Below are 19559 nucleotides of genomic sequence, written 5' to 3' on the forward strand. Positions count from 1 at the left end.
ATAGTTAACAGTCTTATAGAATTGTACTTCTTGTCCAGTCAAAACAGAGCATTGAAATGAAAACTTTCCAAGTTGATCATTTTTCTTCAAGAAAGGAAAAATATTTTTTAAAAGGCATACTTAACTTTATTTTTAATACTTGGTACACTTTGGGAAAAAAGTTAACTCAGTATTATAAATAATCTTCAAAATCTTTTCACTCATCTTACTTCGTGCAAATAGTACAGCTTGTAACTTCTACTCATGTAAGAAAGGGAAGAACATAATAAAATGCCAGAATATTTTCTTACCCACAATGTTCAGGAATGTATATACAGAGAGGCTACCTTATCTATTTGAATGAAAATTTTAATAAATGACTCATGATAATGATTGACAAAACATGTATTAAACACAAAGACTAGTATATTAAAAGCCTGAAAACTTTTAAAACCCTATGTTCAGTAAGCTCAACAGATCTGTGCACTAAAACAACTTAAAATGTTAAATATGCGCTGCTACTAGTTTCTTTACTTATGAGACTAAAGCAATTCAATAAAGATAGCCAGAATATGTTACTATCATGAATTATTCTCAGTTGCAGTTTTAATCAACTTGAAAGCTTTCTTAAGCTATTATTTTATAAACTTACTATGGAATAAACTTAAATAAAATATAATAGAAATAAAATTTTCCTCTCAATAAATCTGAATTTAGACATGATTGGTTATATGTGAAACACTTTAAAATCATTACATATGTAAAGTCAAATCATAAAAATAACACATTACTATAAAACACCTGCATACAGATTAAACAGAAAAATTATATATTATTACCTCATATAGACATATAACAACCACTATTTCTGGTAGAAAATATTCTTGCAGAATTCCTAACCAATATGTATTTACCTTTGCATTGAAGTGTATTCATATTCATATATACACATAAAGCACACATACATCATTTTCAGGAAATTTTACTTTTACTCAAGTAACCCAAGGTGTCTAATGTTGAAAATTTCTTAAAATATTAAAGATAGTGTCATGTTAAAGCTGGTTTCCTGTTCATCTTACAGCTAGAATGCAACAGTATTGCCATCTACTGCTCATAACAAATAAAAGAAATGCTGTATCTGTTCACTTAAAAAAGTAAATGGGTATAGGTTAAATATAAATGGATAAGAGGACAGTTGTCACAGACAAATCAAAAAAAGGTAGAAAAAACTCACTGGGGAAAAAGGTACAAGGCATGGGAGACAGCCTCCTTCTAGATGTGATCCCTAACGACCAGGTTTATGTTCATAAACACAGTAGATGTTACTTGATAATTTACTGACAAATCCAAAGCAAAGGTTGACTCTTACAGCTAAGTGTTCTGTCTATTCCCAGGCACTCCTCTACCTCTGTATCCCAAACAGAATGAAGATCAAGTTTCCAAAAGATTTATAAACAAACAAGCACATTCACTTACATGTTTTAAATATAAAAATCATTGTAAAGACCAAGTGGTAATAGGAAACAACAATAATACCAACAACTTAAGTTGCTAAAAGTGAAAAGAATTTCATGTTTTACCAGGTCAAGATACATTTTGGGCCATAGTATTTCTTAATTAAAAGAATGGAGGCACTGCTTATCACAGTCAAAACTCCAGAGCAGTTGTAAATCTCTCAATCAGAAACCTCCCATTGCTTATAACTGTTCTATTTTCCCCTCAGATAGTAAAGCCGCTGTTTTGTTCTAAGAAAGCAAAAGAATCGAAGGTGCAGTACTCAAGATACAGCAGCAAGGTGTGGCAAGTGGTGGTGGCATGATGAGAACTTCTGCCCGAGTCAGCACTTCCGCCACACCTACAGCAACCATCACTGTGACAACATGGTCACCGCCACCCAACCAAACTCCTGTGGCAGCTGAGCGACGTGTCTGGCTTTGGCTTAGCCCCATACCTTTAGTTCTATTACCCTCTCTTCCTATACTGCTGATCTAAATATACTCCTTAGAAATGTCAGCTACTTTTGGTATGTTTCCTTTTCAAACAGTAAGTGCGTACCATATATAAATTGGAAATACTTAAAGAACAATTAAAAAATTCATTCAATTCTCTACCAAGCTCCACTGTCTTCATCTGTCACATCATTCATCTCCCCAACCCAGACATGATCTTTTCCAGCTCCAAGCTTCTCAACAGCAGTGTCAAACTTTCATTCATTTATAGCCTTTTACTATTTTTATGTGCACGTCACCCCTAAACTAGAGTAAGCTGTAAGCTCCAGAGAGGAAAAATTCATTTATTATCCTTCTTTGGTTCATTGAAAAGGTAAGTTCTTTGGTTCACTTAATTTTCCACATCATGTGATGTTCGTTCTTCCTGCTCTGGTTAGAAGCAGTCTCTTTCTTTCTTTCCTAGGCTTTAATTCTTAAATATTTACTTTTTAGCATACTGTGAAAATCAATTTCTCTGACATAGGCTCAAGTGGTTTACAATGAAGATTATAGTGCCTACTGCCCATTTAAAAAAATTATATTTCCTTTTTTCCTTCCTTCCTTCCTTCCTTCCTTCCTTCCTTCCTTCCTTCCTTCCTTCCTTCCTTCCTTCCTTCCTTCCTTCCTTCCTCCCTCCCTCCCTCCCTCCCTCCTTCCTTCCTTCCTTCCTGTGAGAGACAGAGGGAAAGAGAGGGGAGGGGAAATGGCACCAGGGCCTTAAGCCACTGAGTGTAAACTACAGACACATGAGCCACGATGTGCATCCAGCTTAGGTGGGTGCTGGGGAATTGAACCTTGGTCCTTAGGCTTCACAGGCAAGCAAGCACCTTAACCGCTAAGTCATCTCTCCAGCCAACCTACTGCCCATTTTAAAGTAGTTGTGACAACAAAAACAAAGAGAAAAACAAAACAAAACAAAACCTTACATGTTATATTTAGAAAGCTACTAGTAACAGCTGGGTGTGGTGGCATATATCTGTAATCAGAATGCTCAGAGACTGAGGCAGGAGGATTTGAGTTTGAGGCTTGCTTGTGCTACACAGCAAGACCATGTCTCCAAACTAAACAAATAAGCAAATAAAAATAAAAAACTACTAATATATTTCATTTTATTAAAAATTGACTTTAATATGAGACAGCATGTTGTTTAAAATACAGAAAAATACTGCTAATGCAGATTACAATTGAAATAAATTTTAAAAATTACCAGCATTAGGGATCTAACTCCTTATATAGCTAATTATTTATGGAGAATAAATGACTAGCTTTCTTCAATTGGATCATAAATGTAGATACATTTTCTATAAATGCTGGCATGGAAAACTTATCAAAAATCAATGTTGAGAACACTGATATTATTTTTGCTATACAGAGTCTTTTGAAATGAAGAAGTAAAAGCAACTAATTGGTAGATAAATGATTACAATATTTACTCTAGCAGCATATTTATTCATAGCAAAGTAATCACAATGTAAGTTTAATTATTTACATTTTTTATATCTTATTTTTATTTATTTATTTGACCGGGGGGGTGGAATAGGGGCATCCAGGGCCTCCAGCCACTGGAAACAAACTCCAGACATGTGCACCCCTGTGCATCTGGCTAACATGGGTCCTGGGGAATCAAATGTCCTTTGGCTTTGCAGGCAAATGCCTTAGCCATCTCTCACAAAACAAAACATTAAATGTAGTATTTAATATAATGGTTTAGTTCAAGAAATGCTACTTATATCGTTTTGCTTTTTCTAATATTTACACTATGTGCTAATATATCTTTCTGTATCATTTGCATACCTTTAATCCCAGCACTCGGGAGGCAGAGGTAGGAGGATAGCCATGAGTTCAAGGCCCCTCTGAGACTACATAGTGAATTCCAGGTCTGCCTGAGCTAGAGTGAGACCCTACCTTGAAAACCAAAAAAAAAAAAAAAAAAAAAAGAAAGAAACCAAGTGTGACTATATATTTTAAATTTTTCTTAACTTTTAATTACTTAAAAAAAATTAGGGCTGGAGAGGTGGCTTAGCAGTTAAGCGCTTGCCTGTGAAGCCTAAGGACCCCAGTTCAAGGCTTGATTCCCCAGGATCCATGTTAGCCAGATGCACAAGGGGGCGCACACGACTGGAGTTCATTTGCAGTGGCTGGAGGCCGTGGCATGCCCATTCATTCCCCCCCTCTCCCCCCCCCCTCTCTCTCTCTCTGCCCCTTTCTCTCTGTCGTTCTCAAATAAATAAAAAATAAATAAACAAAAATAATTTTTAAAGAAAAAAATTAGGGATGGAGGAATGGCTTAGCAGTTAAAGTGCTTGCCTGCAAAGCCAAAGGAATGAAGTTCAATTTCTCATGAACCCACATAAGCCAGGAGCAAAAGGTGGCACATGCATCTGGAGTATGATTGTAGTGGCTGAAGGCCCTGGTGTTCCCATTCTTCCTCTTTCTCTCTCTTCCTCTCTCTCGAAAAAATAAAATATATTTTAAAAAATCCACCTTATAGTTCCATTTTTTAGGCTTTTGCTGCCACCTAGTGATATACTGAAAAATTAATTATTCTGGAAAACAGATCAAATTTTTAAAAAGGGCATGTAAACCTATGAAGTAAATACAAAATATATACATGAGAAATAAAAACATTATAGATAACTTTCTTACAAATAAATTCTTTAAATGCTGTTTTCATTAGATTAGACATATACTTCATTAAGGCCATTTGTTTAATCAGTAAGATAATTTTCTAAAATTCCTTTATTGAAGTCAGAAACATCAATTTTTTCATGTCATCAGGTTATATGTATAGATACATGTAAACTTGATATTTACCCTAAAGATTCTATATTGAAAAATTAAAAATACTACTTTTATTTATTTGAGAGAGAGAAAAGGGGGGCAGATAGAGAGAGAGAGAGAACCAAGGCCTTCAGCCACTGCAAATGAACTCCAGATGCTTGTGCCACCTTGTACATCTGGTTTACGTGGGTCCTGGGGAATTGAACCTGAGTCCTTTGGCTTTGCAGATAAGCTCTTTAACCACTAAGCCATCTCTCCAGCCCCAATACTGGAATTTTTAATTATAGCTATTCTTCAGTATTCTTAGGACAACAGGTTCCAGGACCTCCGCAGATGCAAAAATGTGAGAATGAATGATCATATGTATAAAATGGCACAGTATTTGCATACAACCTACCATACCTTCTGCATGTGTAGAATTGTCTCCAGGTTGCTTACACCTAATGCAATGACAGATGTCATGCTATGGTGTCCACTGAATAATAAGACAAAGTCTACACATGTTGAGGTGACAAGCAAGTTTCATTTTTGTTTTATTCCCCACCCCCAGTATTTCTAGATGTAATTGGTTGAATCTATTAATGTGGAATCCACATATATGGAGAGTTGGTTGTTAAAATAGTAACCTGTAGACCAATATCTGTACACTTAGAACTCTATCAACAATACTTCCTAAAGAACTGACTACAAATGATAGGCAATAATCTGTGATTAAGCTTACCTGGGAAAAAATGTTTGCTGTGGGAGCAACCCTGCTGTCCACAATACTATACAATATCGCCAATAACCTGTCCAGTGGAAATGGTTTTGGTCCTAGGAGATGATTACTTGTCTGTAAAGAGAACATGGATTTTCTACTTACACCAGAGCATTCACTTTCTATATCATAATTTCTCCACAATAATATAGGTCTACTTGTCCCCCTACTTTGTCTGCACTCCTTAGCTAAAACTTGGCCTGATATAAAAGCCTGTCTATTCTGCTAGGGCTTTTCCCACTTGTGGCCCCTTTCTATCAACCTTGGTTATGTAGTTATATAAAACAGGGATAGAAATCAAACATTCATTTATAATCAATCATAAATTTGTGAGATACATGTAATTTTTCTATTTACTAAAGACAAAATCAACTCTGCATACTGATGATGTGGACATGTACGTTTACGTTTACATGGAGAATTAAATCTATTTTATCTTGCAGCATGTAAGACATTTCAAAAAAGTTTTTCAGTATGGATAAACATTTTGATTTCATAATCATCAATGCTGAGAACAGTGCTTTGCAAGAAGACACAGGACAAAATGGAAAAAGTGTATTTACAGCCATTTCAGACACTTGGAAATTCTGTCATAAAATTCATTTAATTTTTTTTATTGAAAATAAAATCAGCAATTCCAATAGCAATTATTTAAAACAAATATTCTAACACAATACTGCTAAAAGATAAACTAATTTGTTATTTGCATACTAAAGAAGTCAAGTGCACGCTGTGTGTTCAGAACTTGCGCTGCTGGGAAGCTGAGGCCACTCGGATGAGTGCTGCCAGAAATACCCCAGTCATTATATAATTCTGAATTAGTTCATGGTTATTATGTGATTGGAACCTTTTATTAGTGTCACATGGGGTCAAGACCCACAGTTAAAGAGACAGTATACTATGCAATTCCAAATTTCCAACTTTGGAAAGGTCTCCTCTTGGTCTTTGTGGATTTCCCTTTTATACTTCTTCAATGTAATTTTTAAAGTAAGAAAAGAGGAAAATAAGTGTATTAGAGCAACCAGCTGTATTTTACAGTATGGAACAATAGTTTTCAATTAAATCATTAAAATTCTTTGGCAACTCGATTTTCTTCTAGCACCAGCTCACTCAAATGTGTTTTCATTGTACTTAACAAAATACTATTAGAACATTAAATAGTACTATTACAAACACAAGTAGATACTTCTATGCAAATGACTAATGTAATTACATAGCCACTCATTTCTCATCCTAAATTCATAAGTTCTTCTATTAGCGAATTTAAAATGTAAATACCTTTTCATGTTTCTTTAGGAAGTTGGTTTTCTTGATTTTCCCATGATGCTACAATTATGGAAAATAATTACTAAGATTTAAAAGATAGTTTGCACAAAATCAAAAAGAAAACGTGTTGAAAACATGGCATATAATCTTTAACTTTTCATCACACTGGTTTTAGTACTGCACCTTTATTTCTGTACAAACAAAACTTCCATAGGCTTGCATTCATCTTTTTAGTGTCTCTTTGTGTTTTGTGTTTGCGCATGCACACACCCATGCATGATGGGGAGGGGGACAGATATTCCCTTGTCTTCAAAAGACTGGTGGGACAGATGACAAAACACACACACACACAGCTTATTAGAAATTGTGCCTAGAGAAGAAAACAAGTGTCGCATGCAATAGTGAACACTGAAGAAGGCCGACTTCGAATAGGCTGAACAGGAAGGGGAAGTGGACACAAGGCAACATTTAAACAGAAATGCAGAGGGTGAGGGAGTAGGAAAGGAGTTTTCCAGAAAGAAGCAGCAAGTATGGAGACTGGAAATGATTACAATGTCTCTTCTGCAAAGCTACCAATTTTCTTCAAAATTTCATGCTGTGATCTTAAAGCCATTACAAAATAAGTTCTAAATACATTTTTAGCAATTTTTTATTCTAAACTTTGCCCCCTAGAACTTAACAAGTGTCGAGAAATTAAAAAATAAATCATCCATCCATAGAGAATGAATATCTCTCAGACACCAAAGCTGAAGAATACTCAAGTCCCGAATGTACAGTGTGCTGGTTGAATATAACCTACTACATCCTTCAAATCATTTCTAGATTACCTAGTATAAAGTAGTAAAATATAAATAACATTCTGCTGAAGTGAGAACATTTATAGGCTCAATAAAGACACAATTTTACTTGATGCTCCGATGAATGAGCAGGCAGGCATGGAACCTATGGATACAGAAGCCAATTGTGTTCCTACGATTTTCAGTGATGAAGTGAAAAGAAATGTTGTTACCTTGAGGAAGAATCTCCTGTCGGTCCTTGCGGGGTTGTAGGACGCAAGGTACGCAGCAATGAGAATAAACTTGGAGTAGTATGGAAGTTCCACGTGACTATATGCGGAGAGACCTACACAACGAAACACATACTTGAGAACGTCTGTCAGGCTACCGTTAGTGTAGTGTCCTTTCTCGCCCATCTTTGCACACTTCCTATGATGGTCTCTACTCTGAATGAATGAATGACCTGCTTTAGTGATGACAGTAACAGCAGCACTTAAAGACTATCACTGAAATGCTTTGCTCACTCTGTTACATTTGCTTGCCCCTTCCATTCTGAAGCCCAAATCCCACCCATTCCTGACTTCATGCCGTGACCTTGTAAGTTATAGGCTACAGGTTAAGGTTTTAGGCTATTTTCTTCATTAAACTTTCCCTGATGCTCTCCTATTGTAGCAAAATAGCAAACTTTGCTTCTACTATAAAGCCCTACTGTGTGTATATCTTACACATGCCCTGTAACACTGTGACTTCCGTTATCAATGAAATCTGAATTAAATCCCCTGCTAAGATGCACTGTTCATTGAAGGACCACGTCTAGTGGACTTTTTTGTGTCCTTACAGAGTTACGCCTATAAAAAGTAATGAATGAATGAGTAAAAAAAGAACTAGTCAAGAACAAAGATTCTGAAGGAAGAAAAGGAATGTGATATTGACTAGTACTGTGTCCAACCTAAGCATCTTACTTAAGTACCAATTTGAATCTTTATAGTAACTTAAAGCTAGACAGTTTACTCACTTTACAGATGTGAGCTGACTTCAAGGTCACAAAGGAAGTAGTGCAATCAATTACAGCAGATTATTCTCACTTTACTAATTTTTCTTCCTCCCCTACAATATACTACTAGAATCACTTGTAAATCACCTACAGAATACAGAAACCAAGGGACAAAACATAATTTTAATGCCACCATTTCAGACTCCAGCTATCAGTTTTTAAAATCTTTGAAAAATATGAACATTTTAGATATTAAATTTTTTTTTTTTTTTTTTTTTTTGGTTTTTTGAGGTAGGGTCTCACTATGGTCCAGGCTGACCATTCTCTGTCATCTCAGGGTGGCCTTGAACTCATGGCAATCCTCCTACCTCTGCCTCCCAAGTGCTGGGATTAAAGGCGTGCGCCACCACGCCCGGCTTAGATATTCAATTTTTTAAAAAACAAAAATCTGTTCTACCTGGGATAAATGAAAGTGATAGTTTTAAAGAAAAAAGGAGCACAATGTTTTGAAGACATAACCAATGAAAAATACCCCTTAATGGCTTTATTATAAAACTGGGTTTTATTCAATAACCAATGAAATATATAAATATACTAAGATAAAACGGCATCAAATAATTGGTCTGTTTTAGTAAAAACATTGGAAGAAACTTGCTTGACTTTCATGTGATATAATCTAATATTTTAGAAAGCAGAAGACTTATGTTAAGGGAGGTCACAAGTAAAATATCATCACTGCTTTCTTACACTACTTGCTGACTGCTTTTGCTCACTACTTTTGTATCTGTCATTAGTTAAAGAAATAGCTCTGGTAATTGTCTTAATACTTTCTTTGATACCTTTGACTTGTGCTGGGTCTGCATCATCTTTCTGTAGCTTTTCCCACTGAGAACTGAAAGAAATGAGAAGAGCAAAAGCATACTGAGAACACATGCTGTGCTGGACAGATGCCGAGTAAGTAAAGCAGCTGCACAGGCATGAGGACCCAAGTTCATATCCTCAGTGTCCACGTTAAGCGCCAGGTCTGGTGGTCCTTGCCTATAATCCCAACACTGGGGAGGCAGAGACAGGGGGATCCCTAGGACTTGCTGGCTGGCTAATCTAGTCAAATTGGTAGGTCCTGGATTTGAGCAAGACCCTGGCTCAAAAAAACTGGGTGGAAGAGCAACTGAGGAAGATACCTGATGCTGACCTCTGTTTTGCAAACACATGTGCACATGTACCCCCTGGGGACCCACACACATAGAAACACACACACAGCACATACACACACACACACACACACACACACACACACACACACAGATTAAATTTATGATGTAATCAAAAGAGCTCTAGAGAAACTAAAACTTTTCACTAACAGATTAGGAAACAATAAATTAACCCATCCAAGCGATACATATTTTATACCTATTCAAAATCATGTGACATCAATTAAACCAATATAAACTCACAAAGAAATATCCAGATGGTAACTTTTTAATCTCTTTTACTTTGGCTACCAAAGTAAAACCATCAAAAAGCATCAACAATGGGCTGGGAGATGGCTCAGCTGTTAAAGGCACTTCCAGCCCAGGTTTGCTTCCCAGGTACCTACATCACACCAGACGTGCAAAGTAGCACATGTACCTGGAATTAATTTGCAGTGCCAAGCAGCCCTGGAATGCCCATTCTTTTTTTACTTCTCCTCTTTTCTCTCCTTGTAAATAGATAAACTTTCTTCTAAAATGCACCAACAAATAACCACCATCAATCATTCATCAAAATGCCCAACGTGTTAGTGAGCATACAAGATACAAGAGTTGTACAGTAATTCTGAATTTTATCAATCCCTTGAAGTAGTATGATCAGAACAGAATAGTGAGTTGTTGAACAATTAACATATGTGAATGTATATTTTTGAAAACAGTGATGGAGGAAAGACCAGAAATGATAGATGGTTAGAAACATGGTAGGAGGATAAAGATGGGTGTTTCTTTAAGTAGTTTGGTGTGGTGCTTGTTGTTCCTGCTGATTAAGTTTTTGTCTCTCACCTCTCCCTCTCTGGCAACACATACTCCTATCTGACCTCATACTTTTAAGGTAATACAAACATTCTCCTTTCTCTTCCTTTATTTTATTTATTTATTTATATTTCTTGAGGTAGGGCCTCATTCTAGCCCAGGCTGATCTGAATGTACAATTTAGTCTCAGGGTGGCTTTGAACTCATGGTGATCCTCCAAACTTAAGAATACATGTGCCTCTAAGTTTGAAAATCTAAAAGAAATGGATGATTTCCTTGACTCATATGACCTACCAAAATTAAATCAAGATAAGACAAACCATTCTCTCTCTTTCTCTCTCTCTCTCTCTGTCGCTCTCAAATAAATAAATAAAAATGAACAACAAAAAAAGTTCAGGCTATGCTGGAGGGATGTCTTAGCAGTTAAGGTGTCTGCCTATAAAGCCAAAGGACCCAGGTTCAATTCCCCAGGAGCACGTTAGCCAGATGCACAAGGGGGTGCACGTATCTGGAGTTCACTTGCAGTGGCTGGAGGCCCTGCCATGCCCATTCTCTCTCTGTGTCAAACAAACAAATAAATAAAAATAAACTATTTTAAAAAACAGTCCAGGCCCAGATGGATTCATTGGTCAATTTTACCAGACCTTCATGGAAGAACTAACACCCATGCTTCTCAAACTTTTCCATAAAATAGAAAAGGAAGGAATTCTACAGAACTCCTTCTATGAAGCCAGCATCACCCTGATACCAAAAGCAGAAAAAGACAGAACAACCACAACAAAAAAATCATAGCCGGGCATGGTGGTACATGCCTTTAATCCCAGCACTGAGAAGGCAGAGGTAGGAGTATCACCATCAGTTCGAAGCCACCCTGAGACTACACAGTGAATTCCAGGTCAGCCTGAGCTAGAGTGAAACCCTACCTTGGAAAGAAAAGAAAAGAAAAGAAAATTACAGACCAATTTCCCTCATGAATAAAGATGCAAAAATTCTCAACAAAATATTGGCAAACAGAATACAAGAATATATCAGAGATTATTCACCCTGACCAAGTTGGCTTTATCCCAGGGACACAAGAATAGTTCAACATATGCAAACTGATATATGTAAAACATCATATAAATGGTCTGAAGGACAAAAATTGTATGATAATCTCAAGAGATGCAGAAAAGGCATTTGACAAAATCCAACATCTCTTCATGATAAAAGTACAGAAACTGGGAAGAGAAGGAATATATCTCAACATAATAAGAGCTATTTATGACAAACCTACAGCCAACATAATACTAAGTGGGGAAAACCTTGAAGCTTTTCCACTAAATTCAGGAACAAGACAATGGTGTCTACTTTCCCCAATTTTATTTAATAAAGTACTGAAAGCCTTAGCTATAGCAATAAGGCAAGAGGAACTCATAAGAAAGGGATACAAATTGGAAAGAGATCAAATTATCATTTGCACTCACACATGCATGAACACATATATACACTTATACACACACACATACACTCATAAAGTAAGTTAAAAAATTTAAATCAGCCAGGCATGGTAGCACATACGTTTAATTCCAGTACTTGGGAGGTAGAGGTAGGAGGATCACTGTGAGTTCGAGGCCACCCTGACACTACATAGTGAACTCCAGGTCAGCCTGGACTAGAGTGAGACCCTACCTCAAAACAAAACAAAACAAAACAAAACAGGTTGAGTGTTGTGTCTACTTTTATTCCTATTTTGTGTTTCTTCTCTAGTTTGTCTATTCTTCATTGTGAAATGTCTCATTTTCCATGGATCAGACATGGGAGATTAAATTATAAATTGCTTTCGTCTCTAAAATAGTACTATTTATTCAATATAAAGTGCCACTTTGAGGCAGAAGGATGGGCTTACCTTCTACTTTTGCTTTTCAACTTTGTTTGATATAAGAGAAGCTCCTAATTTCCACTCTATTTTTTATTTGTTATTTGTTTAGGCAGAGTCTCCTGAAGTAGTCTAGGCTGGCCTTGAACTCATGATCCTCCTGCCTGTGGCTTGTTTTTGTGGGATTATAAGCAGGTTCCTCCAAGTCTGGTCCATTTCTTTTCTTTTCCATTACTACCAGGCCTTAAGAGACATCATGCGCTCCCACATCAACTCCATGGTCTCCCCTACCATGCTATAGTTTCACTAACTCATAAGACATCACGTTAGTTCTCCAGTAGCCAGTGGCTATTCTTGTGTCTCAGGACATTTAATGCTCCTAGTGGGGAATGGACTACTTCCAGAGGCGATTCCCTCTGCAGGTCACTCCTACTGGTCAGCCATCTACTCACTCTCCTTTTGCTTTTCCTAGAAAGCTATGCTTGACTGCTACATAAACACAAGAAGTAAGCACAGCTGGCTCCTAGCTGTAATGAGGCAGGGTGATGGATAGTTTTACTGGTTTGTCTTACTGATACTAGACAGAGATGTGAATTTAGATGGCCATAATTATCCTATGTAGAATTAGATGTCTTTTCATTATTTTCTTAGACTCATTTTAACAAGCATGCATTTTTTCCCTACCTTTAGAAGAAAGGATCACAAACTTTCTCATTCTGCAACTTTCAAAAACTACCACGGAGTCAATTTTTATTAGTGACAGAAATCACAGCAAATTTGCAATGCAGCATTTTTGCTTGTTCAGAAACTATAAATTTTTGGTTTTATAATCTAATCAGCTAATTATCTAGGTAGCTATAGAAAGAATAAAATGAGATAAAAATGGTAAGAAAATTGACTAGAAAGTAAGACATGCAGATAGGATTTTTCCAAGCTTCCCATATTATTTTACAATCTGGGCTTAATCTAACATTTTCACATGTTATCTACATCTTCTAGGGATTGTTGGAGGAAGAAGCCAAGGCTTGATTGTTTTAGATGATGTGGAATAACCATGACTTTCTCTCTCTCTCTCAGACACACACTCTAAAGGAAGAGCTTCTAATAATAGAAAAACATAGATTTATTTGCTTTATAATCAAAATTTCACACTGGTAAAGCTAACACCAATTTTCCTACAGCTTTCCAGGTTCAAAAAAAAAAAAAACTTGTTTTAAATTATTCACATTGGTTAAAAATGGCTTGGATTTTCAAATCTACTAAGTGGATAAAACAAATAACCCAAAAGTTCTGTAACAGTTTCTCTTATGTGAAGGAAGGAAACATCTACTCTTTAAAGATTCTGATATGAAATTTAAACAATTTAAGTCCTAACCATTAGGGTTGTACTATATTTTGGATTTCTTATGTTTGGACTAGAGGATGTTCAACCAGCCAATTCTACATAAACATTTAAAAATAATCTGAAATCTTTAACACTTCAGGTGGTAAGCACTGGATAAGGAATACATAACATGTTAATATACATATTAAATGAAGCAATTACCTTGATATTTCCCTGAGATAAACAGTCTGCATGGCTTTCTTCAAGTGAGGTTCAATATTCCTCCATAGTTTGCGAGTATCGCGTTCACCTGCTATCACCCCCCCAGGAGAAAATTTCAATAATTTACAATCATCATTTTTTCACCAAAAGGAATATTAATAATTATAGTTACATAGTTACCTTCTCCTTTAACCACAGGTTCACAATATTTAGGAAAATTAAGTACTGCCTGTATTTTTAAGAAAGAGAGAAAAGATAAAAAATAGTAAATTAACATAATCAGTTATTTATTTTTAAGCAAAATATTATACATTAAGCAATTTTATTTAGATATGATTTTTGATGTAAGCTTATTATGTAGCTTATTATAACAATAAACATAAAAAATAGCAATAATCATAGCACAACATTACAGCTGACTTATTAGGCTCATATAAAATAACAAAATAACAACCTTGAAACATTGAATTTAAAAAATCCCATGCTCAAATATTTAAATGGTATTTTTCTAGGTCACAACAGTGTTACAAATCCAACACCATCGAGTTCAGCACCACGTAAAGTAGCTGCACTGGCAGCACTACCTGTCATTAGCACACACTCGGCCTCTTGACCAAGAGTGGTTTTAGTCTTCCCAGAAATTCTACGTACTCTGAAGTTTAAGAAGCATTAACTAACCCATCGCATTTAGTAGTTTTCCATGTATCAACACCAGTACTCTACTGGAATGTTGTTTAAGCAAACTGGCAAAAAAGCATCAATGCAATTTGTTAATGTTAATTTGGTCCCAAGTACTTCACATAGAAATCATTTAATAGCGGGGCCTGAGAACACAAAATGGTATAGCTATGTAATCTCAAATTGAAGACAGAAAGGAATAGAAGAGCAATTTTCATGCTGTCACCTTAAGTTTTCATTTCAGATCTAAGCACTGGCCAATAACACAAGGTATTATATATTAACAGATATATTAACACTAACAGGTTAGTAACAGGCAAATTAAAATACATGTTAAATAACATGAATAATAGTCAGAAAGTTAACAAAAATAATTTAAGACACTATTTTCAATTTTGCTTTAATAATTCATAAAGAAGCAAAATTAGTATTTTCTATGCAATTCCACAAAAAGTTATTGAATGTGTAAACTATGTGGCTATACAATGAAGATAATGGATGCATTTACCTGTCTAAACACAATTTCCACTTTTTTTTTTGAGGCAATCCCAAGAGACTGGCCTTTTTATTTTTTATGCAAGCACAAGAGAGAGAGAGAGGGGAAAGAACTGGTGGGCTAGAAGGAGAGAACTGGCACACCAGGGCCTCCAGCCACTGCAACCGAACTCCAGACACGCACGGCCCCTTGTGCAAATGTGTGACCTTGTGCACTTGTCACTGTGCACCTGGCTTATGTGGGCCCTGGAGAGTCGAACATGAGTCCTTAGGCTTCACAAGCAAGAGCCTTAATTGCTAAGCCATCTCTCCAGCCCAATTTCCACATTTCAATAAATCTGTAAGGCCTAGTTCATACCATGAAGTGGAAATTTACAAATAAAATATATACCCAATTACAAAATTACTCCTCACAATTTCCACCATTCACATTCAAATGTGCTCTCCAACATCATGCTCCCCACTCTTCACACACTGTCAAATGGAAGCAAATGCTCACTTCTCTGCTTTGGGACTGACTACAGCACAATCTAAACTCAAGCTCATTAGTTTCTTAAGCTGTATCCCCAATTGCCAGAAAATGGAAATAGAAAATCTGCTAATAAAATCACTCCAAAAACAAGCTGAGATAATTTTTGGTGAATTCTGACATTATATATTTTGACTATTATGTACAACACCTCATATACTCCCATATCAGCCTTTAACTTTTAGGTATACAGATGACTCTTACCTAGCTCCATGAATGAAAAGGGAGGAGAAAGGTACAGGGTTAGCTATATTAAGAAATGATTGTGGCCTCAGTGACTATTCATGCTCATAACAGTACCAGCAGCACCATCATCAAAAGCTAACTATGGCCACCTGTTAATTCATTTATTGCAAAAGTTGCATTTTTATTATGCCCACTTGGCAGTTGAGGAAACAAAGGTAAAGGCCACAGGGATTCCACAGTCTGAGTCTGTGATCATAGATCTGTGACATGTTTGGGGAATTTATTTCTAAGTCAGTAAAGATCAACTTTATCAAAGCCTGATTCAGGTGAAATAAAATATGCCCCTTATTTTGAAAGGAGAAACTTCCATCCCTTAAAGGAGTAAAACAACCTATTATGAATACTGAGTAGGTTGCAAAAGGTGAGACAGGAGGGATATTAAGAAGCTCTTCCTCGGTGAGATTTCCAGAAAAACTTCATTATTGAAATCAAGAGTCCCAAGACTTTGTTCATTAGTATACACACTTTCCTCTGGCTACTCACTCAAACATTAATGTAGGTACTGCTATGAAGACACTTGGCAGATGAAATTAAGACGCCAAAGACTACAAAACTTGGAGAGTTCAAATAGGGATTATTAGGTTAGTCACAGGTACCCATGAGAAGCAGAACTTTGCTCTGGCTGGCCATGGAAGACGTTAGTCCAGGGACTGGAGAGATGGCTTAGCAGTCAAAGCACTTGCCTGCAAAGCCATAGAACCCAGGTTCAATTCCCCAAGCCAGATGCACACAAGATGGCACATGTGTCTAGAGTTTGTTTGCAGTGGCTAGAGGCCCTGGCACACCCATTCTCTCTCTCTCTCTCTCTCTCTCTCTCTCTCTCTCTCTCTCTCTCAGAAAAAAAAAAATTTTTTTTTAAAGTTAGTTGGAGACTTACAGGCTGCTGGTACCTTGTAGGTGGAAATAAGCAATGCACCTGCCTTTAGGAGGCAGGAAGGAGACATAGCTCGCAGACAGCCAGGCCATGAAACCACACGCCTAAACCAAAAGGAGCTGAATTCTTTTAAAATCTGAATCAGCCTAAAAGACCTTTTCCCCAGAGGCTCTAGTCTGTAGTCCCAGGCTGACCTCAAATTCACAGCGATCCTCCTACCTCTGCCTCCCGAGTGCTGGGATTAAAGGCATGTGCTACCACACCCAGATCAGTTAAGTTTTTATATCTTACTGTTATTCTTCAATTTAATTTTAATGGACTTCTATATTTCTTGCAAGTACAAAAAAGTTAAAAAAAAAAAAAGTGCTGGGTGGACTGCTTGCCTAGAAAGCACGAAGCTCCAGGTTGTGCCCCAGAACTGCAAACACCAGATGCATTTTTGTGTCTATGACCCCAGCACTCAGGATCACAAATTCAAGGTCATCTTCAGCTACATGGGAGTTTTGAAACCCAGCCTGGGCTACATGAGTTCCTATTTCCAAAAAAAGTGGGGAAGGGGAAATAAAAAACTTTCAAAACCGACATTCCTAAGAATTGAAAAGGAGTAACAGAAGACAAATGCTAATTTTCTCTTGCCGTCCAAGGATGTACTAACTCACAGACATTGACTTTTTTATAGTAAATGACTCTTAAGGCGCAGTCTAGCTTATCTCACATCATTCCTACAAGGGAACATATTAGACTACATACACACATAACCATGGGTAAAACACTTACCAGATGTCTGAGTTCTTTCAAATCTCGACAAACAGTGTAGAAAACTCCAAGGAGAATGTTGATGTAGGCAGCATAAAAGTCGGCTGAGTACTCTGGAGGATGGTCATGGGACAAGATCTTTTGAAGGTTCCCTGGTCACAGGACACAAATTAACTTGAATGAATAACACAGCACCCTAATTTATCTTCTAGGATTTCACAGCATAGGTTTAAAAAAGAAATATTTACGGCTGGGGAGATGGTTCAGCAGTTAAAGATGCTTGTTTGTAAAGCCCAATGGCTCGGGTTTAATTCCCCAGGACCCATGTAAAGCCAGATGCACCGAGCGTTACACTATCTAGAGTTCCTTTATGGTGGCAGGAGGCCCCGGTGTAACCATACTCTCTCTAAAACAATAAATGAAAAATTTTAAAAAAATATTCAGGCCCATCAATAATTAGTGAATAATATAGCTGTTACAAAGACTACAGAAGTATACTTCTGAGATAGAATACATTTGTATTTGTTTTTGCCCCCAGTTCCTCACATGGAGGTTCTAAAATTTTTATAATTTCCTAAATGATGGGGCAAAGGGAACATCTTTCAGAATTCATTCTGAGTCATTTTCAAATATACCATGGTATATACTAATGAGGTGACCATTAATGGACTTCTAGGCAACTTTAAGATGAGAATCATTTGCCAGAGCCCCTATTTCTTATGCTCCAAGGAGCAGATAAGGGCTACCGACTGAGTTCATAACCAATGCCAATTACTTAATCAACTGTGCTTAAATGAGAAGGTTCATAAAAACCACTAAATGATGGGGCGAGAGGTCATACGCTCTATGTGCTGGGAAGGAAACAAATCTCAACTCCACAGGGACAGAGTTCCTATGCTTGGCACTCTGGACCTCATTCTTATCTATCTTCAACTGACAGGCCACTTCTGTCCTTTTAAACATTATTTAAAATAAACTGATAATAGTAAATACAGTGTTCTTTTTTTATTCTTCTTCTTCTGCAATCCATTCTGGCAAATTATCAAACCTTAAGAGGAGTTCATAGCAATCTCCAATCTATAACCTGTTTTCAGAAGTACAAGGGGAAAACTGGCATTTGCAATGATACTTGGAAGCAGTAGCAGTCTTATACCAATGAGATAGCTTAGCGGTTAAGGCGTTTGCCTGCAAAACCTAACAAGAGGAGTTAGATTCCCTAGTACCCACATAAATCCAGATGCACTAAGTGGTTCATGCATCTGGAGTTTGTTTGCAGCAGCTAGCAGCCCTGGTACACCCATATTCATTCTCATTCTCTCCTTAGAAATAAATTTTAAAAAATTTCAACAAAAAACTGAAGTGAATAGCCCACTTGGCATCCAATTAGCAAATTGGTTTTTGGCCAAAGGGTGGGGTATTGGGGTCCTCAAATTTGGCATTAGAAGTGTCTTCAGTATTGAAAATACAGAAAAAGGATGTGAACCTTTGAAGAATCACAAATACTCTGCAACTAGGAAATGCTCATTTCTTGAAAACTGAAAATTTATTAAAATTTTTAATGATCACTATCACTTGATCTCAATCCTTACTCTGACATCCCCCCTTTGATAAAATATGTTTATTTCCTACAATTTTGGTGCTTTCACTATTTCTTTTCTATTATACCTCTAATTCGTTATATAATATTATATGGTTAGGTTCCTAAACATATATTTTAACATGATGAAAATATAGAGCAGTTAAAACTAATGACAAATAACCACCTGTGGTAGTTTGAATGTATGTCCCCCACAGACACAGGTGTTTTACTAAAGCTGGTCTACAGCCACCTGGCTGGAGGAGGTATCACTGGGGGTGGATGGGTTTCAGTCCAAAGATTCGGAAAGCAGTGTGAGCTCTGGGGTTCTGCTTGCTATGGATTTGTCTTTACTGCTTTTGGTGCTTGCTGGCTGGTGATAGATTCTCTGCTTGGATGTATGCAAGCAGTTTCTTCTCCCATTGAGGGAACTTCCCCTGGATTTGTAAGCCTGAAATAA

At 36.8% G+C, this 19559-nt stretch overlaps 1 protein-coding gene across 2 annotated transcripts in view; it reads right to left on the bottom strand.

Annotated features, from left to right (window-relative positions):
• Positions 1-19559, bottom strand: part of Orc5 (origin recognition complex subunit 5) — a 57148-nt gene that overhangs the window by 20244 nt on the left and 17345 nt on the right. For both annotated transcript variants that reach the window (XM_045135804.1, XM_004652887.2), the window contains 7 exons: positions 17545-17675; positions 14126-14174; positions 13946-14036; positions 9381-9433; positions 7781-7893; positions 6784-6831; positions 5470-5580 (listed from right to left, as the gene is read on the bottom strand). In XM_045135804.1, the coding sequence (XP_044991739.1) occupies positions 5470-5580; positions 6784-6831; positions 7781-7893; positions 9381-9433; positions 13946-14036; positions 14126-14174; positions 17545-17675 (596 nt within the window). The remainder of the gene's footprint in view (positions 1-5469; positions 5581-6783; positions 6832-7780; positions 7894-9380; positions 9434-13945; positions 14037-14125; positions 14175-17544; positions 17676-19559) is intronic.

This window comes from Jaculus jaculus, chromosome 16, assembly GCF_020740685.1.
Source record: "Jaculus jaculus isolate mJacJac1 chromosome 16, mJacJac1.mat.Y.cur, whole genome shotgun sequence".
In the NCBI taxonomy this organism is placed as follows: Eukaryota; Metazoa; Chordata; class Mammalia; order Rodentia; family Dipodidae; genus Jaculus; species Jaculus jaculus.